Source organism: Phocoena sinus, chromosome 1, assembly GCF_008692025.1.
Source record: "Phocoena sinus isolate mPhoSin1 chromosome 1, mPhoSin1.pri, whole genome shotgun sequence".
NCBI lineage: Eukaryota > Metazoa > Chordata > Mammalia > Artiodactyla > Phocoenidae > Phocoena > Phocoena sinus.
The window spans coordinates 146,489,397-146,510,661 of record NC_045763.1 but is presented as its reverse complement, the minus strand read 5'-3'; the positions used below and the strand labels follow the sequence as shown (position 1 = coordinate 146,510,661).

The following is a 21,265-nucleotide window of genomic DNA, read 5'->3' as shown; positions in this document are numbered from 1 at the left end:
GTGCTGGGAAAACTGGACAGCTACATGTAAAAGAATGAAATTAGAATACTTCCTAACACCATACACAAAAATAAGCTCAAAATGGATTAAAGACCTAAATATAAGGCCAGACACAATAAAACTCTTAGAGGAAAACATAGGAAGAACACTCTATGACATACATCACAGCAAGATCCTTTTTGACCCACCTCCTAGAGAAATGGAAATAAAAACAAAAATAAACAAATGGGAGCTAATGAAACTTAAAAGCTTTTGCACAGCAAAGGAAACCATAAACAAGATGAAAAGACAACCCTCAGAATGGGAGAAAATATTTGCAAACGAAGCAACTGACAAAGGATTAATCTCCAAAATTTACAAGCAACTTATGCAGCTTAATATCAAAAAGCAAAATCCCATTCCAAAAATGGGCAGAAGACCTAAATAGACATTTCTCCGAAGAAGATGTAGATTGCCAACAAACACATGAAAGGATGCTCAACATCACGAATCATTAGAGAAATGCAAATCAAAACTACAATGAGGTATCACCTCACACTGGTCAGAACGGCCATCATCAAAAAATCTACAAACAATAAATGCTGGAGAGGATGTGGAGAAAAGGGAACCCTCTTGCACTGTTGGTGGGCATATAAATTGATACAGCCACTATGGAGAACAGTATGGAAGTTCCTTAAAAAACTAAAAATAGAACTACCATAGGACTCAGCAATCCCACTACTGGGCATATATCCTGAGAAAACCATAATTCAAAAAGAGACATGTACCACAATGTTCATTGCAGTACTATTTACAATCGCCAGGACATGGAAGCAACCTAAATGTCCACTGACAGGTGAATGGATAAAGAAGATGTGGCACGTATATACAGTGGAATATTACTCAGCCATAAAAAGAAACGAAATTGAGTTATTTATAGTGAGGTGGATGGACCTAGAGACTGTAATACAGAGTGAAGTAAGTCAGAAAGAGAAAAACAAATACCGTATGCTAACACACATATATGGAACCTAAAAAAAAATTGGTTCTGAGGAACCTAGGGGCAGGACAGGAATAAAGACGCAGACGTGGGGAATGGACTTGAGGACACGGGGAGAGGGAAGGGTAAGCTGTTACGAAGTGAGAGAGTGGCATGGACATATATACACTACCAAATGTAAAATAGATAGCTAGTGGGAAGCAGCTGCATAGCACAGGGAGATCAGCTCGGTGCTTTGTGACCACCTAGAGGGATGGGATTGGGAGGGTGGGAGGGAGACACAAGAGGGAGGAGATATGGGGATATATGTATATGTATAGATGGTTCACTTTATTATACAGCAGAAACTAACACAACATTGTAAAGCAATCAGACTCCAACAAAGATGTAAAAAAAAAAAAAAGTGCTGTGATGAGCTTTGTGCTAGTACCAAGAATGGGAGCTCCAAAGTGCCAGGAAGTCCAGACACTGCTGGGGGGGCAAAGGATGAACAGTTGCCCAGGACAAAGCCAAGGAGTCTCTTTGTCTTTGAGCTCTGATGCCTCCCCTTAGACTCAGTGCCCCTCATGCTCAGGCGCTTCTCCCCCATGATTCCCCAAGGACCATAGTGACCTCTCTCATATTCCTTCCAGAATCCCTTCACTTAATTTACTTTATGGAGGTGGATGCCTCCCAGCCTGTCCCAGCCATTTACATTTGACAGACGTATATTAGTGGTACAAGATTGAGCTATGAAATGGAGCAGGTCTTTTATGTGGCTGCAGTCAGATTTCAGTTGGGGCTGTAGTCGTCTGAAAGCATGATGGGGCTGGACCACGAAGATGGCTCCCTCACATGGCTGACTGTTGAGGCTGACTGTCATCTGGGAGCTCATCTGGGGCTGTCAGCCAACATGTGGCCTGTCCATGAGACTTGAGCTTTTCACAGCATAGTGGCTTATTTTTGAGGGAGAGAGAGTGTTCCAAGGTCAAGCATTCCAGGCAGAAGCTACAAGGCTTGTGATGACTACCTTCGGAAGTTCCAGGATGTCACTTTTGCTTTATTCTATTGATCAAGTCACTATAGTCAGCCTACTTCAAAGGGAGGGGAATTAGACTCTATTTCTTGATGGTGTGTGACGAGACCACTTTGTAAAACAGCATGCTGGATGGGTGATATGATTGTGACCATCTTTGGAAAATGGATAAAACTCTATAGAACCCTACCTAAAAATGTCAGCTCCCTGCCCTGATGCTTCCCATGTCCCTTTCCTGCTTTATTTTTAATATGTCTAAGAATATATAGCAAATACTAGGCACTCAATATGACAACTAATTCCAAAATATGTTGAATGAATCATCAATCAAATAATATCTCAGGTGCTGTAATTGGCACAGGGACTGTGCAGCTAGTACAGTGCTTTGCCCTTTTAGAGCCTCAATACATGTGTGATGGATTACCAAACTTAAAAATGCATAGAAAATAAAAACATCTCACTGCCTAATAAAAACCAGTCACTGTCAAGAGCTTAGACTGTAGCAACATTCAATTTTCCTACAGTCCAACATTGCGTACATTATACAGCCCTAAACCACTGTTTGTTTGAAGAACTTCGTCTTTCATACTTTAGCTGAGAGCCAGTGACTTTGATCTGTCATACAGCAGCAGAGCCACTGGGGAAAATGGCCTGCGCCCAGCCAAGGCGACAAAGCAGAGTGTTTGCGGACCAAGGTCTGTGGCATCAAAGAAAGCTAGGTGGTCAGGTTGGGGTGCCCCCCCTCAGCTCACTCCTCTTGGCCCTGAGGGACTTGGGATGGGTATTGGGAGGTAAAGCACCTCTTTGTGCCTCCCATTTCCTCACCCTTTTCTCAATGGACTTTGCTATGGCCTTTGGAAGCTAGGTCTTCCCATTGGATTCTGCTTATATATGTTTAAGTAGAAAAACTTTTCACATGTTGTGTTCAAAAACATATTATCTTTATTCTTAGTTTATGGTTTAATTTTTAATGTTTTGATCAGTAATCAGTTTGGACTTATTGTGATATATACTGGATGAGAATTTTAAAAATCTTACCAAAATGTTTACCCAAATGTCCTGACACCGTTTATTTAATAATCTATCCTTTCCCATTGATTCATGATGCCATTTTTATCTTATACTTTTTAGTGGTTTTGAAGCAAGAGAACAACAAATCTATGTTTTAGAAAGAATACTGATTGCAAGAGGTAGGAGCAGAATACTTGCTGCTAGAGCCATGTCAGATGTTAATTTGAGAAACACAAGGTGTTGGTCGGTTTGGAGCATTTCCTCTGGGGATGGGCACTGGTTCTAGGGTGGAGGAGCAGGGGAGGTTCAAGCAGAAAAGCTGAGCTCAAAGTGTGGTCTGTGGACTTACAGAGTCCAAGGTGCTTTCAGGGGCTCTGAGAGATCAAACATTTTCATAAAAGTACTAAGAGGTTATTTACTTTTTCACTGTGTTAACATTTGCACTGATAGTACAAAAGCAGCAGTGGGTTTTTACTTACCAGCAGTTTTCTGCTGATAACTTAGCATGAATCAAGGCAGTGGTACCAAACTGTGCTAATAATAGTCATTGTGTTCTTTGCTGTCATGTGCTCACAGTAAAAAGAAAAAGAAAGAAAGGAAGAAAGAAAGAAAGCCAGTTTCAAAAAGAATGCTCTTGATGAGGCAGTAAAAAGCATTAATTTTATTAAATCTCCATCCTTGAGTATTCATCTTTTTAATATTCTGTGTGACAAAATGGGAACTGCACATAAAGCACTTCTGCGTGCTGAAGGACAATATTTTCTCAGGGAAAAGCACCGTGTGTTTGTTTGAGTTTCAAGCTGAAATAGCTGCTTTTTCACGGAGCACCACACTTCAGGGAAGGACTGACAAACATGATTACCCAGCCTTGAGTATTTGGCAGATGTTTTCTCTTAAATGAATGAAGCGAGCTTGTCACTTCAAGGAAATAATCTGACTGTATTTGTTGCCACTGACAAAATATGAGTAAAAAATCAGAATTTTAGAAAACCTGTATCCACTACTCATTTTCCTTCTTTTTCTTACATCATGGGTTTGACAGTTTCCCCAAACTTAATAACTTTTCTGATGAGATTAATAGTGATATTAATGAATATGGATTTTTAAACATTGTATAATTGAGTTAACTTTTTGAAGATCTGTGTAATTCAGTAGACCAGTATTTTTCAGATAATTGGTGCATGATGTTACAAAGTCATGCATGGGTAAAAGAGCCATTTAAAGTGCAAGATAGGCTAATGGATTTTAGCATAAGAGTATGAAAATTGATACGATTTCAGGTTCCACATTGCAGCTAACATTTTTGTTATCTGAATTGTGGGCAATTTATTTGTTTTTAACTGTAAAATATGCATGACAAAATATGCATAACATAAAATTTATCAACCATTATTAAATGTATAGTTGAGTGGCATTAAGTACATTTACATTGTTATGCAATTATCACCACCCTCCATCTCCAGAACTTTTTCATCATCTCATACTGAAACTCCATTCCCATGAAACAATAACTCCCCATTCCCCTCTCCCACCAGGACCTGAAAAAGCTATTAAAATATTGTCCCCCTTTTCTGGGACTTCCCTGGTGGCGCAGCGGTTAAGAATCTGCCTGCCAATGCAGGGGACATGGGTTCGATCCCTGGTCCGGGAAGATCCCACATGCCGTGGAGCAACTAAGCCCGTGCGCCACAACTACAGAGCCTGTGCTGTAGAGCCCGCGAGCCACAACTACTGAGCCCGTGCGCCACAACTACTGAAGCCCGTGCGCCTAGAGTCCGTGCTCTGCAATGAGAAGCCATCACAACGAGAAGCCCATGCACTGCAATGAAGAGTAGCCCCCGCTTGCTGCAACTAGAGAAAGCCCTCGTGCAGCAATGAAGACCAGACACAGCCAAAAAAAAAAAAGAAAAAAAATGTTTCCCTTTGCTAACTATATGTCTGTGTGAGGCTGGATTTTCTTTATATACTTCAATTTAGACAACTTATCACAACAGATTGAATGCAGAAGCTGATATAAGGAGTGATCTGCATTAGTTTCCCATTACTGTGTAACAGATATCCACAACCATAGCAACTTAAAACAACACGCATTTATCAGTTTCCAGGAGTCAGGAGTCTGGGTTCAGGTGAGCTTCTCAGGGTCTTTGCTCAGGGTCTCACAAGGCTAAAATCAAGACATTACCCAGAGGTGCAATCTTACCTGAGGCTCAGGGATCCTCAATCAAGTTCTTTGGTTACTGGCCGAATGCAGTTGGCAAAATTTGTAGCACCAAAGTCCCTGGCTCACTGTTGGCCAGGGACTGCTCTCAGCAACCAGAGGCTACCCACAAGTCCTTGGCACGTGACAGCATTGGTCCTTGCCTCTCACAACACTGCAGCTCACTTCTCCAAAGCCAGCAGGAAAATCTTACTCCAGGGATTTCCCTGGATGTCCAGTGGTTAAGACTGCACTCCCAACGCAGGGGGCCCGGGTTCTAACCCTGGTCAGGGAGCTAGATCCCGCATTCTGCAACTGCAGATCCCGCATGCCACAACTAAGACCTGGCACAGCCAAATAAATAAATAAATATTAAAAAAAAAAAAACCTTCAGTCTGCTATGATGGAGTCTTGTATAGCAGTGTAATCACGGGAGTGACTATATCCTCACCTTTGCCAGATTCTTTTGGCAAGAAGCAGGTAACAATAAATGGAGTATAACCATTAAAACTTGTGAATCACTAGGTTGTACCCCTGAAACTTATGTCATATTGTACATCGACTATATACCTCAATAAAAAAGGAAGCAAGTAACAGTTTCTCCCTCATTCGCTTGACTCATTGGGGTCACCTTAGGGTGTGTCCATCATTCCAGACGTTAAAGATACGTGCAAAAACGTAAAACAATGCCACTCTTCTTCCTATTTAAAAAATGTGTAATTAAAAATATGTTATTCATGCTAATATGTAATGAGTTTCTAGTTATTTTAAATCAATTAGTAAAGCATTATACTTTTCAATTTAGTGTCTAACAAAGTAAATATTGATAGATATGATCCATGTAAACACAGCTCTTTGGGCTCTTTAATAGATTTTAAGAGTATAAAGTGTCCTGGGAGAACTGTTAATATAATTAATCCTAATGGCAAACAGATTATGAACACCAAATAGCTGGAGTTTTCCAAAAGCTTTTGCTGACCCACAGAAATACATGTTACGTTGTGACCCAGTATACATATATGTATGCATATACATATATACACAGATGCATAACCAAGGCAAAAGTTTCCTGAAGTAATACTTATTCTTACGTGTAGTGCACATTTCTACTGATTGTTTGTCTTCTAAAAGTTCCTGGTCACAGTCCAACACATTGATTTCATAAACCACTCAATAGGTCAGGACCTGAAGTCTGAAAATTCTGACTGATCATTAGAACCACTTGAAAAGCATTTAAAAATATAGATTTCCAGGGCTAATAACTATGTATATGAACAGGCAAGGTCAAGGAAAGAGTGAATCTATGTTTCTCCTCCCTTGAAACACTGCTGTGGGAACAAGTCTGGGTGGTTATTTTTCTGATGATTAACTGATTTTGACCACCAAAGGACTGAGTCATGAGAGTACACATTCTGTGTTATTCAGCATCAGACAAATTCTAAGCAGAAGTGTCTCCAGGCAAAGAGAAGAGGTTACTGAAGTGTCCAGGGCTGTGCTTCTGGCAGCTCTGAGCTTGCTACATTGTTCCTGGTGGGTAGGATCCTGCTGAGAAAGAATGAGTTTTCCAGGAATCCAGAGAAGTAGATTAAAGTCACTGCCACAGAGGCGGGAGCCCTCTGCAGCCGATGAGAAAGGGGTTCACATTCTGGTATGACCTTGGAAACGTCATGAACGATCTAAAACTCTGCCTCCTAATCCATAAAGTGGGAAGAAAGGTGCCTATCTGGCTGTGTCATCTGTGAGGATCAGTGAGGTGCTGGTGCCTGGCACACGCTGTAAGTGTCCCAAGATGGCAGGCAGGTGGTTTCCTTGCTGCCCTTGGCGGTGGTTTGCCATTTGAAGTTGGCCAAGTCACTGAGTTCCCGGGGATACTGGAAACAGTGCTGCTGGCTTGTCTACCTCCCAGGGTTGGTGTGAAGGTCAAATGAGAAAGTGGACGGAAGGAAGAAAATGTGATGTGCTGTTAAGAGGAGGCTCCCAGAACAGAGCTGGAGAACAGAACCTATGCCGTGGCGACAGGCCCTGGGGACCCAGAGGTTAGGTGAGCAGGTGCAGAGCAAGAGCACACACGTGCCACATGTCCCAGCAAGGAGCCTCTGAACATGTGGGGTGGGATGCAGGGAATAGCCCCCTTCTGGTTGCAGGTGCTTCGTGTGCCTTAATCTCAACTCATCCCACCACAACAACGTCATGGAAATATTACTACTCAAATGAGAAAACTGAGACTCAACCAGGGTGAATAACCGGCCAAGGTCACGCAGCTTGTAGATGACACGGTAGATGCCCCACTTGTGCAGCTGGGAGGGGATGGTATGCTGCAGCAGCTGCTGCCCAAACTTGCCGATGGGGGTGCCCTGGCTGCTTGGGGCTGGGAGGACCAGTGCACTGCTCACCCGTGGGGACCCGGCAGCCAGCTGGATGGGCCCTCTAGCTGAGCCTCCCATGACCACCAGGGGGAATTCATGGGACCTTCTGCAGATGAGGAGCTTGGTTCCCAGGACTGGCTTGTGTCTGAAGACTGCCCAGTGGATCAGAGTGCGACACCAGTGACAGCAACTCCCATTCACCTTTGCCAGCTGCCTCATGGTCATGACACTAGTCACAAGCAGAGAAGAAAGGGTCAGTAGCTCCCCTCCCCAGCCACTCCCTCCCGCCTACTAGATTCCAACTCTCTCTCTCATACAGCCACATGAATAGTTTCTACAACAGACACCAGATAATTGTCATCCTACACAATTGTATTCTTCCAGGTTTATAAGAAACAGTGCTGATTCCATCATCTTCTCCATCTTTCCAGCTGTTATAAAATGGTATTTGCAGCACTCTTTACAAGATACATCTTATCTCATCTCCAAGCATCTCCTGATGCTGCTAAGCAAAGATGATAAACATCTATGGATAAGCAACCTTGCAACCATCTGTCTCTAACATAAGATAACATAGGTCATGGTAATTTCTCCAAAGTGCATCCATCCTCTATTGAGATGAAACCATTCAGGCATGTGGTAAATTCAGATAGATTCAAGATGTGACAACAGAGAATTTCCTGAGTCCCCCAGAAAGAGTAACCTAAAACAGTGGTTCTCAGCCTTGGCTGCACAATGGACTCACCTGGAGAGCTTTAGAAAAACTGATGCCTGGGTCCCATCCCGAGTTTCTGATTTACTTGCTCTCGAGTGCAGCTGGGTGCCAGAGTATTTAAAAGCTTCCTGGGTGATCTGTTGTGCAGCCAAGCTTGAGAACCACAGATCTAAAAGATTGGGGAAATTGGGCTCAAGAACAATGATTAAAGGACCGGATCTGGTTATTCCAGAGGCAGGAAGGTGACAACTACTCTTCAGTGTCTCCCATCGACTTTCTGGTATTTGTGCTAATTGAAGGGAAGACTGTCATGAACACCTGTCAGATCTTACATTTGAAAGTTCTTTTATAGTTTGCAAAGCATTTGATCTTATTTTAACCTCTCCACAATCCTGGGAGGTAGTCAGGGTAACCATGCTTACAGGAGAAACAGGAGCCTCAGAGAGCTGAGTGATTTGCAAAGACATAAGTGGGAGAACCATTTTGGGAGAACCGTTATCCAGAATTTCTGGCAGCCCAAAAGTCCAAACAGTTTTATTTGCACTACTAAACTCCTTTGTCCTCCCTGAGGCAGAACAAAATCTGTTCATGGGTAAAAGATAGGAAACCTTTTAAGAGAAGATGAAGTGACAGAAAAAAACCAACCAAAATGAAAAGTTCCTCAGAAAGCAGATAACAGGGAGCTGTCTTCATATGAGTGACAAAGAGTAGTGGTTATTTCTTTATTTTTTCCTGTGTACATAGGGCAGAAGATTACTATGTCAACAGAAGGTTAGATAAGCGAAGGAACTTTCTAGCTTTCTCATCCATGAGCCCTTCAGCTGGAACCTTATATGTGGCCCTTGAAACAAGAAAAAAGTGGGAGGGGGGACTCTGAATTACCTCAGTATGGGATTGAAGGTAATATTAAGTTCTTTGAAAGAACTAAAATGATCTTCCAAGAGTCAGTAACAAGGAAAACCGTTTTAATATTAAGCTATTCAAATTTGCAAAGAATAGGTCTCTGAGATATTAGGTTACTCTCATTCACAGCTAGAGTAAACTTTGGAAGCTGTTTTGTTGTTTTTTTTAAAGTACGTGGGCCTCTCACTGTTGTGGCCTCTCCCGCTGCAGACCACAGCTCTGGACGCGCAGGCTCTGTGGCCATGGCTCACGGGCCTAGCCGCCCCGCGGTATGTGGGAGCTTCCCGGACCGGGGCACGAACCCGTGTCCCCTGCATCGGCAGGTGGACTCTCAACCACTGCACCACCAGGGAAGCCCTGGAAGCTGTTTTTTAGCAAAAACATCTTATGTGTTTTCCCATCTACTTTCTTTTAGCAACAGCAGCCCCCCTTTTCACTTCATGTGATCCTAGTGGAGCTGCATTCTTGTGCTTCAGGCCCTCAGGTGGGCTCATGAATTACCAGCAATGGTAACTGGTCCAAGGGTGGCATGCATCCCAAGCAGGTGCTTTCACAGTGTGTTGGTCACAGATCAGTAACCCTAGCGTCTGCAAAGAAAACCCCCAAATCTCAGTGGTTTAACAAATAAGTGTGTATTTGTAATTCACATAAGTTCAACGTGGCCTTCCATGTGGTCATTCAGGGACCCAGGCTCCTTTCATCCTGTGGCTCTCCTCTCTTTGGGAGCCTCAGAACCCTCTCTGTTCAGCTGGAAAATGGGAAAAGAGGACAGAGAATCACTTTGGGGAGGTTTTTATGGACCAAATGAGAAGTGGAGCCTTCCACATCTGCTCACATTCCATTGGCCAGACTCACTGACATGGCAGGGGAGGCTGAATGCCATCTAGTTGTGATCCCAAGAGAAGGAAGAAGCAGGCTTGGTGACCAGTTAGCCAGGCTCTGCCACAGGGCCTTTCTCTGGGATTGGTATATGGAGGTTGAGGTGCTAAACTGGGGTTATGTCAGCCTGGAGCACCAGCAGCCATCTTTCCTGGATGCAGAGGGGAAGTGGGACCTCCTAGAAGAAAAGTAAACCACCACACAGAGGGAGGCAGAGCCAGGAGAGGGAGAGCAAGAAAAGAAGCAGAAAGGGGTCAGGGAGGAGGAGGGGAGGGGAGGAGAGAGAATACATTCTGCTGCATGAACTCCTCTGGTCACTAACAACCCTGGAATTCTCAATTATGGATGCCATCAGGACCAGCTACACAATTTGCAGCTACATAAGTGCAAAATTAACCTAGGAGCCCCTATTAAATTATGAATTTCAAGACAGTGACAGCAATGCATTAAACTAAATAAGGGGCCTTTCTGCGTGCAGGGACCTGTATGACTGCACAGGTCACACACCCACAGTGCTGGCCCTGGGGGTTACAGATGCCCTTTGGTGCTTCTGCCAGTTTGATCTGGATTTCTCTCACCATCAACTAAAACTCCTGATCGCGCTAGACTCTGTTGCCAAGAGGCTGTAAGCTCTCCAGTTTTGTAGATGATAAGAACTCTGCAGTGTGTTCATGAGTCCTAGGGTGGAGCTCTGTATACAGTGGATGTCACTAGATGCTGACTGCCTGGAGGCAGTCAGTAGGCAGGGCCCGGCTGAGCTCTGGAGCCTTCTTTGGGTTCTAGGATTCTATGAATCTACCTAGAGATGTATATGTCTTTTGGCAAGAGATATGTTTCCCAAGTTTGTGTATACTTTAGTTCTTTGTAAATTAGATCCTATTTTCAGTACTTACTCTTTAAGGAACTCCATGGGGAATCGTTTTGTCAGGCCAAGAACCATTCCTTTCAAAAGCACAGATTCTCCTAAATTGAGTTTGCCTAAAGTGGGGCACACGCATGCTGTCACCTAACCCCCTCCTCTCAGTTCCACAACCAATGCCTGCTCCAAAGAGCCGTCTCCAAAAGCTCCAGCCCTGCCCCAATATCTCTGCATACGACCCAGCCCTCACCTCCAGACAAAATCAAGGTTTCACCAAAGACGTTGAATCACACATGTACCCCTCTCTCCAACCCCTAATGGAGGTGACTGGATTACATGGCACTCTGTGGCTTCCCTTAGGGAAATGTTCCTGGTCATTTCTGTGTCATCTTCTGGCTCCCAGAAAGAATTAATGTAAGCATTTATCTGGTCAACCTGACTAGAGCTGATCTAGGCCTGAGCACAGGGAAAGGACAGTATTTCTAGAGTCCTTCCCTGATCCTCTCTCTCCACAGAGAATCTGTTTCTAGGAAGGTCAAAATGTTTAGTAGAAGTGTCTCTCTCAAGACCCACAGTGAGCAAGGAAGGGCATTGGCAAAATAAGGGATTACAGTCGTCCCTCAGTTTCCCCAGGGGTTGGTTCCAGGACCCCCGGGGATACCCAAATCTGTGGATGCTGAAGTCTCTTATACAAAATGGCATAGTATTCGCATAAAATGTAACACACTTTAAATCATCTCTGGATTACTTATAATACCTAATACATTGTAAGTGCTATGTAACTGCTATGTAAATAGTTGTAAATGGGGCTTCCCTGGTGGCGCAGTGGTTGAGAGTCCGCCTGCCGATGCAGGGGATACGGGTTCGTGCCCCGGTCCGGGAAGATCCCACATGCCGTGGAGCGGCTGGGCCCGTGAGCCATGGCCGCTGAGCCTGCGCATCCGGAGTCTGTGCTCCGCAACGGGAGAGGCCACAACAGTGAGAGGCCCTCGTACCGCAAAAAAAAAAAAAAAAAATTGAAAAAAAAAAATAGTTGTAAATGAAAGGTAAATGCTGCATAAATAGTTAGCGGTGCGTGGCAAATTCAAGTTTCGCTTTTTGGAAATTTCTGGATTTTTTTTCCCCCAGATCCATGGTTGGTTGAACCTGGGGATGTGAAGCCCATGGATCCAGAGGGCCGTCTTTATAGCACTCTGGATTCATTTCAAGACCACACACACCTAGGTCATTTTGATCAAAAGTGCCCTTGGGAAATCTCACCTCCTCTAGGAAGCCTTCCAGAGTAATTCAGAGAAGAGTCAAAAGCTGTTTTGTCTTGTCTGTCTGGAACACCTACAGGTAACCACACCCCTGCCCCATATCCTTTATGGTGACTACACACAGAGGTTCTCAGTAAATATTTGATGAATAGATTCTTAAGAAGTGTATTGACCACTTACTATGTGCCTGGCATATCTTGGGAGATACAAACTCAAGTCAGACATGGACCCTGGCCTCACAGAACAAACAATCTAATGAATGATGTCAATACATCATAAACCCCTCAATTCTCACTCACAGCTTCACTCAGCCCCTGTCCTGTGTGAGCTCCAAGTTGGTGTTCACATGCACCCATGCATTAAGGCACATTTTAAAGTACGTACTCTGTGCCCAGAAGGTGGTAGAGACCCAGAGATGAAAGACCTGGTTCCTGCACTTAAGGATTTCACAAACTACTAGAGGCAGTGGCCTGGCAGGGAAGGGGAGGAATGAACCACATACACTTCCATCACTGTGTGGTAAGTACAGTGATGAGGATTTTGGGAGCTGTTCTGAGTGCACGTAGGATCTATAACGCTGAGAAGCAGTGAGGCATGTGGAAGGAAGCCTGGCTTCCAGTCCACGTGGGCCACTTGCTTATAACCTAAGATAAAACATAATGCACCTCACCACAGGGTCACGAACAAATGAGATAAGGTGGGTAAACTGTAAAGGACCATTCAAATGTTAATTATTAAAGGAATTTTCTTGCTGACAAAACCATTTCTGTCCATAGCAATATTGTTGGACTGGCTCACTTGAATAAAAGATGTATTTCTCCCATCCCTGAAGCTGCACTTTGGAGCAGCTTAATTTCCTACTGGCTTGATTTTTTTTCTACTAAAGGAGAGGCTAACCTCAATCCACTCTGCCCTGTGTTCCAGAGCCTGGATACCTTAGTGAGAGCCTCACAGAGGTCCACAGCCCCAAGCAAGGGCCAGAAGTAGTTCTAAGCAGTTAGCTTCAGGACTTGGCTACACGGAGAGGAATGACTTGTTCCTGGAATGGAATTCTCCCCACACACCAAATGCTAGCTGGGAGGGGAGACCGGGCTAGAGAACTTCCAAGCTTGACTGCAGGGCTTTGGGAATGTTTCATTTGTTCCAGCAAGGGATTTGTAACTGGAACGCAACACAATCAAGTGTGCTAGAAAACACTCCAACTTCTCTTAGCTTTTGAATGCCTTTCTCTGTAATACAAACACTCTTGGACATCTTTAGAAACTTTAAAAAATCATTTTGCTGTTTTTGCCTTGATTATGATAAAGTCATGATTTGTAGTCAGTGTTTTTATTTTTAGATTAGCATCTTACGAAATACAGTAATGCTAATTTAATACAATAGGTAGTAATATTCATAAGGAAACAGATGCCAATCTCTCTATTTAACAAATGAAGCAACGTGTTAAACTGATTTAAAATAACTGTCTAAAAATGATTTGTTGTTGAATAAATTTTCAAATAACCTATTGTGTTTCGTTGGGGAACCACATGAATATTAAGACAGACTGAAATTTCACTATGTGTTGAATGATGGCATCAAAAGTTTTTTCACTACCTACTATATAGAATTCTTGAGATTTCCCTCGAGTTATTTTGATAAATTTTAGTGTTTTGTTTCTAAATGGCAAGAAAAGAGGAGAAGGTTTTCAGTTGCTGTTTGCATGCATGTCTCAAAAAATAAGACACATAGGGCTTCCCTGGTGGTGCAGTGGTTAAGAATCTGCCTGCCAATGCAGGGGACACGGGTTCGAGCCCTGGGCCGGGAAGATCCCACATGTCACGGAGCAACTAAGCCCATGCGCCACAACCACTGAGCCTGCGCTCTAGAACCCGCGAGCCACAACTACTGAGCCCGTGTGCTACAACTACTGAAGCCCACATGCCTAGAGCCCGTGCTCCGCAACAAGAGAAGCCACCACAATGAGAAGCCCACGCACCGCAACGAAGAGTAGCCTCGACTCGCTGCAACTAGAGAAAGCCTGCACACAGCAACGAAGACCCAACACAGCCAAAAATAATTAATTAAAAAAAAATAAGACACACAGATGTGAAGAGTATTTTCACCAAATGAAAAGTCAAATTAGATATACTGTCTATATTGATTTTTTTTTTTTTTTTGCGGTACGCGGGCCTCTCACTGTTGTGGCCTCTCCCGTTGCGGAGCACAGGCTCCGGACGCGCAGGCTCAGCGGCCATGGCTCACGGGCCCAGCCGCTCCGCGGCACGTGGGATCTTCCCGGACCGGGGCACGAACCCGTGTCCCCTGCATCGGCAGGCGGACTCTCAACCACTGCGCCACCAGGGAAGCCCTATATTGATTTTTGATGTTACTTTTCAGGGTATTAGAGAATTTTGCTTGCTCTGGAAGAACTTTAATCAAATGAAAAAACCAAGGGTCTGAGTAAAGAGCATCCTTAGGCTAATTTGCAGAATTGTTATCATTTATGTGCAGCCATTAACTTACTGCATACTAACACTCATGTTTCATAAGCCCTCTTTTAAAACAACATTTCATTGTGGAATTAGCACTATATGACCAAGAATAAAACAAACTACAGCTTTCTTGTCAATATGTGGGGCTTGATTAGATCCGCATTCAAAGAAATAAACTGCAAAGATCATTGGTTGGGAATAGAGAAATTTGAATATGGTTTGGGTATTAGATGATACTAAGGAATTACTGTTAATTTTGGGGGGAGTGATAGTATTGCATTGTAGTTACACAGGAAATTTTTCTTATTCTTTTGCAGTGTATCCTGAAGTATTCAGGGGTAAAGTATTATGATGTCTAGGATTTATTTTAAAATACTTCACCAAAAAAATAGAAAAGCAAATACGGCAACATGTTAATAACGTTTAAACCTTGGTGATGGGCATATGGAAACTCCCTACACTTTCCCCTCTACTTTTCTGTGTCTGAAAATGTTCATAAGGCGAAACAAGTGAATAAAAAAGAAACCACAGGGGCTTCCCTGGTGGCGCAGTGGTTGAGAGTCCGCCTGCCGATGCAGGGGACACGGGTTCGTGCCCCGGTCTGGGAAGATCCCACATGCCGCGGAGCGGCTGGACCCGTGAGCCATGGCCGCTGGGCCTGCGCGTCCGGAGCCTGTGCTCCGCAACGGGAGAGGCCACAACAGTGAGAGGCCTGCGTACCACACACAAAAAAGTAATAATAAAATAAAATAAAATCTAAAAAAAAAAAAAAAAAGAAACCACAAAGCAGGGGCTTCCCTGGTGGCACAGTGGTTGAGAGTCCGCCTGCCGATGCAGGGGACACAGGTTCGTGCCCCGGTCCGGGAAGATCCCACATGCCATGGAGCGGCTAGGCCCGAGAGCCATGGCCGCTGAGCCCCTGCACGTCCGGAGCCTGTGCTCCGCAATGAGGGGCCCAAGTACCGCAAAAAAAAAAAAAAAGAAAGAAAAGAAACCACAAAGCAAAAGAAAATGTAATCATGGAGTGGTCCCACACCCACTGGCTCCCTCTAGTGGCCAGTGATGTTAAGCTGAGTGCAAACAGACTACCCAGTCTGGAGCGCTCAACACGTCCCCTCCAACTGCCACCAGCCACTCTCACACTGACAAGGAGGCTCTCAAACTGTTTTGTTCTTTCATTTGTTGTTATTGGGCTTGTAAGACTAGAAATTGAGGCCTCGTTACTCCCTTTAATGACCTGAATCCAGAGGCGTAACCTCATGGGTTTGAGTGCCACCAGCTGGGATTCCCTGCCGTAGGATGACTGGAGTCTGAAGCTGGTGGGGGTCTGTCTGAGTTGACTGAGGTGGGCAGGAAAGGCTTTCATGGGAGGCCAACATTTGTTTATACCAGTTGTTCTTGTTGTTACAGTTAAAGTACACACCAGCCAATAAAACTTAAGTGCAGAGCTCCTGACAGACAACCCACACATGTCACCAAAAAAGTGAACACAGCTTGCACCTACATTAAAAGTTTGGCAGTTGAATGAACTTATTTGCGTCTTAGAATATATGAGATGTTTAAGGTGTGTATGTTTATTTAAGTGATTCTCAACTTTCACTAATCGTGTTAATGAGCCAATCAACTCCTTCGTCATGATGGTGCTGGATGAGAGGTTTTCCACCATCCTGTGGTTCTCTGTCCAGATATGAGTGAAAATATCCAAAACAAGATCATTAAAAAAATGTTGTTTCCTACTAAGCTTTGTCAGGGAATATATAGATTTTTCCCCCTGTTGATTTGTCTCCTCCTGGCATTTTATTTAGACTAACATTAAGACTCACTTGCATTTTCTGAGCATGCACTGAGAGTTGGGGGCAGACATGCCTGCACCCATCCCCCCACACCCAGCTTCAGCCCAGAGTGTGTGGGGATGCCGCCTGGTCTTCTAGATTTGCCATTGTTGATCCACACATTGGATAATCCACATGCCCATCATCAAGATCTAACTGGTTAGGGGTTCCCTGGTGGCTCAGTGGTTAAGAATCCATCTGCCAATGCAGGGGACACGGGTTTGAGCCCTGGTCCAGGAAGATCCCACATGCCATCGAGCAACTAAGCCCGTGTGCCACAACTACTGAGTCTGCACTCTAGAGCCCACGAGCCACAACTACTGAAACCCACGCGCCTAGAGCCCGTGATCTGCAACAGAAGCCACCACAAAGAGAAGCCATGGCAGTGAGAAGCCTGCTCAAGCAACGAAGTGTAGCCCCCGCTCACTGCGAAAAAAGATCTAACCAGTTAGAAATGGAAGGACAGTGAAGCCTGTAAGGAGGTTCCAGACATTTCACTTCTGTGCCTTGAGGTCATTAGAGCTTTGGGGATCACTTTCTCTGAAGAAAGTCAAAGAGCAGGCACAGCCAGATAGAGAAGGGACCCTGGAGTCAAAGACCTGGCTCTCTGGAGCAGTGAGTCAGAAGGCCTTGAAGCTTAGCTTCTAGAAACAGCTGCTGGGGACTGGCCACCTCCCATGTGATGACACTGTGGAGTGGGGTAATGGCAACCCACCTCTGTCCCCAGCTACTGCAGACCTCCACACCAGTGCCAAGGAGAGAGACGGGTCAGACCACAGGCAGGTGGAGATTAGCCACTGGACCTGTCCCATCACAGCCCAGGACTCAAGGACTCAGGAGCAGAGACTTACATGTATGGGAACAGTCTCACCACCCATGGGATCTGGCTGCAGTTAATGGTGGCAGAAGCCTGACCCTCTCTGAGCCTCAGTTTCCTCATTCACTAGTTGAGGAGAGTGGACCTGTGATCCCTTTCAGCTCTGCCCATCCACCAGGCTGTGACCCACCTGCGGTGGTGAGACAGACCAGTCACCAGCAGAGAACGGACACCAGCCAACAGGTCCCCTCATCGTTACCCAGGGAGAGAGGGTGAATGGGACATCCCTAAGTTGGGGTAAGAGCTCATGACTTGGCAAAAGGCAGGGCAACTCTTCCCATTCCAGACAGAAGCTGAAGATGGGGAGCAGGTGGTGGTCTGCCCAAACCCTGAATCTCTGCGGGGCGGGGAAGGGTCCGCTCCAGCCGACTGGTGCAGGGGAGCAGGAGAGCAGGAGATTGTTGCTGCAGCTCCAAGCCCTGACTCTAGGCTTCGTGGTCCGTGGGAGAGGGCAGGCGGGGAGGGGTTGCTCCATCTTGAGGGAGTGTCCGGGGACGGGGCGGTCTCTTTGGCCCCGCGCCAGGGGCTGGGCGATGGGGAGGTTGCAGGACCCGGGATGACCCCGGCTTATCATGCCCCACCCGCCACCACCCGCCCCACCCCCCAGAGGTGGCTCTGCTCCCGGGCAGGAGAGGCGGGGTCAGTCCTCTTTTTGTGCCCGGAACTCGGGCATGCTCCAGGTCCGGTGCAGCGGCGGCGCGTCCCGCTCCACGTCCTGGGAGATGGTGCGGATGTCGCTGGCGAAGGGGGTGATGCGCGCGCGGCTCCTGAAGGTGGCCAGGCTGCTGCGGGGCCGCAGGCTCCACTGACGGGTCAGCTTGTGCGCCTCCTCCTCCTGCTTCATCCTCTCCAGGACTTCCTGCAGCACCGAGCGGAAGAGCCGGGACACCTCCTGCACCTCGGGCTCCTGCTCTGCCATCAGCTGCCGGAACCTGGGTGCGGAGGCGGGGAGAAGAAGAGGGGAAGCGGTGGGGCTATAGCCCGGGCGTGGCACGTGGCCGGTGTCTCACCCCACGGGCGTCCCTGGACACCCCCGTGGACAATTCCTGTTCCCTCCGCTTCCCCACTTCCTGTGAAGTGGATCAGAACCCACCCCACCTCCGTCGTGCTCCAGCCCATCCTGAGTTCCAGCTCTTCCACTTCTGGCCTCCATGAGACTCCTTGAGACTCAGCTTCCTCATCTGTAAACTGGGGTCATCATAGCTACCTTTTTGTGAGGTTTAATGCGCTAACATCTGTAAAGATCCTGGCACTCACCTCGGGTTATCGATGCGGTAGTAGCGACTGACGCCCACTGCTCTCTGGGACTTTTCTGGCTAACACTCTCCCACCCTTCTGCCCTCACTGGCCAGCATGATCTCTCTGAAATGTATGTCCGATTATGTGATATTCCTTCTATAGCTTCCCGCCACCTCCTGGGTGAGGGTGAGCTGTTTGGCCATGCACACCGGGCTCGCTGCTACTTCCCTTGTCTGTGTTGCAGCCAGGAGTGTGGCCCCAGGTTCTCCTGGATGCCAAGCTGTTTCCTTTGCCAAACATGTCTCTGGCTTGGAGCTCCAGAGTGAAGGATAGCTAGCAAGTCCGTGTGATACCTAATTTCCTCCACCATATTAAGAGTCAGGACTTCTCAGACCTTTGAGCAGTGAGACAGGAAATGTGATGGGACAATCATCATATGAGCGTCCGCAGCCTCCCCCTCATGTATGAGGTTTGGTTACTTTGCCAGCCTAGATTCTCTCAGCACCACTCCCATGACCATCCCCACCCCTGGCCCCAGGGTGCTTCTGGAACTATATACATTTGGGGGGCTTCCATGGTGCAGAATAAGAAAAATGGGGGAGGGTAAGGTTCCCAGCCTGGAGGAAGAAGCTGGGGGTGGTATAAGACTACAAAACCCAAAGGAGTATGAATAGGACTGAAGAAGGAGGAGTTTTTAGGGGAATTTTGAAGAAGAAGGTGTACAATAGATGCATCTGTTGGTTAAAGAGATGGGTGAGGGAAGATTTGGGGATACTAAGGGGGACTTTAAGATGTTTTACTGTGGATCTGTATTCCTTTACTAGTGTTCGAGAAATGCAGGTAAAGAACTTTAGTTTTGAAATTACTTTTGGCTCTTGGACTCTGCTTCCTTGATTTCAACATGCATCCAACTGAGACTGGACCGTGTAGGTCACAGCTTTACTAAGGTTGCACTGACACGCAGCAACACGATTGTACTCCAGCTCTAAATGTCCAGTGCCCTAGGGCTCTGAAACCTTCACACACGAGCGTGCGCACACACGCACACACACACACACACACACATCCCTTAGACGAGCTAGTGTGAAATAGGATAATTGAGAAACCAATTTTGGAGAGCTTATATGGGGAAACCTCTCTCAGAAGGTAACATGGAAGATGAACTGTTGAAAGAGAGGGAGCCAGCCACGTTACAACCAGGATGACAACAGTTCAGGGAGGGAGAACAGAAAGCTAGAAGGCCTGGGGTTCTCTCCTATCAAAACTCACATGTTGTTTTTGTTTGGGAAACATATTGGTTTGGTTATTTTTTGCACTGCTGGAAGCAGGAGGGGAGGCGGGCTGGGCGCAGGCTGGGATGTGGGTGTTTTGGCAGGAGATGGGACACCCTCTAGCAGGGCTTCGGACCTGGTGCCTGAGATTAGCTGTGAACGCTTGGGGGCCCGATGCATGTAGGTCAGGGATCTGGGGGTTCTGCAGCTAGTGGTGACCCCAAACAGAACACAGACTGTACATATTTACCAGTAGGTTTGTTTTTTAGACCACGGTTTCTACTGCAAATAAACCTGAGTTCTTTTCTGCAAAAACAAAAACTAAAACCTCACGTGCCTCCGGGAGCTGCCTCCCACCTCCCTCTGAGCCCTGAGTCCTGGCCTGGCCTTCCATGGCCTCTTTCAGATTCTTCCCTCTGTCTTGCTCCTTTTAACAGATACCTGTCCCATCCAGGCCCCAGGCTCCAGTCCTGGTAGCCTCAGGCCCCTGTCACTGCTGCCACCCTCCCTGGAGCCTGCAGCCCAACCGCTGGTCCCTGTCCCAGTGCCAGGAGTTACCTGAGGATGGCGGGCCCACAGTAGGATGGGTGGATCTTGGCGCAGACGTCCTCTAGTTGCAGCCTCTCGCCAGGGCTGAGGTCGTAGGTGGGCCGGGGCGCTCTGGCCAGCCAGCTGTAGTCCACTCCGGTGCAGATCTTCCTGACGGCATTGCTGCGCTCCCACTGCTGCCTCTCAGCCTCTCGCATCTGCCCCTCTAGCTCCACCATGAGCGTCTCCAGCACCATCTGAGCCGGGCTCCGAGACGACAGCCGTGGCGGAGCCTCGTTCCACCGGAGCCATGGGATGAGGGACATGGCCCCCCCAGGCCCTGCCGAGACAGGGCAGGAGTGTGTCTTCCTTGGGCCCCTCTGTCACTTAGGGTGGCGAGAACAAGGGGGAGGGAGCTGAGACCCGAGTGAGAAGACTGCTGCCCCCTCACAGCTGGGTGGCCTCAAGTAAGTCATTTAACCTCTCTGAGCAGTCATTTCTAATTCTGTAAGACAAGGTAATCTTGCTGTGAGAAGCAGTTGTGAATAAACTTGGGAAGTTCCAAGCACCACATAAAAGTAAGATAATTTCATGGTTATAAAAATCCATAAAGCATCCAGATGATTGAGACTCCTGAATCCTTGCTAACTCCAAACAAAGACGGAAACAAACTGTTAAAAACAAGACAACAGGCCCAAAATGGAGTCACTTATGCTAAGCCCCGCATCACCAAACCAAGACTTAATTACAGTTGCGGCTCTTCCAGAAATGGAATCTTAAACCAGTCAATCAGGAATCACCTGATCAGCACTAGTTAAGTAATCTGCCTGATAGACCTCTGCCATCCCCTAAAGGAAAGCA

General features: G+C 46.4%; 1 protein-coding gene across 1 annotated transcript; it reads right to left on the bottom strand.

Annotated features, from left to right (window-relative positions):
• Positions 1 to 18,006: 18,006 nt before the first annotated feature.
• On the bottom strand, positions 18,007 to 20,730 carry RD3 (retinal degeneration 3, GUCY2D regulator). Its single transcript, XM_032607924.1, has 2 exons — positions 20,435 to 20,730; positions 18,007 to 18,298 (listed from the first exon to the last, which is right to left on the bottom strand). The coding sequence occupies exons 1-2, from the start codon at positions 20,728 to 20,730 to the stop codon at positions 18,007 to 18,009; spliced, it is 588 nt and encodes a 195-aa protein (XP_032463815.1).
• Between the last annotated feature and the right edge of the window lie 535 nt (positions 20,731 to 21,265).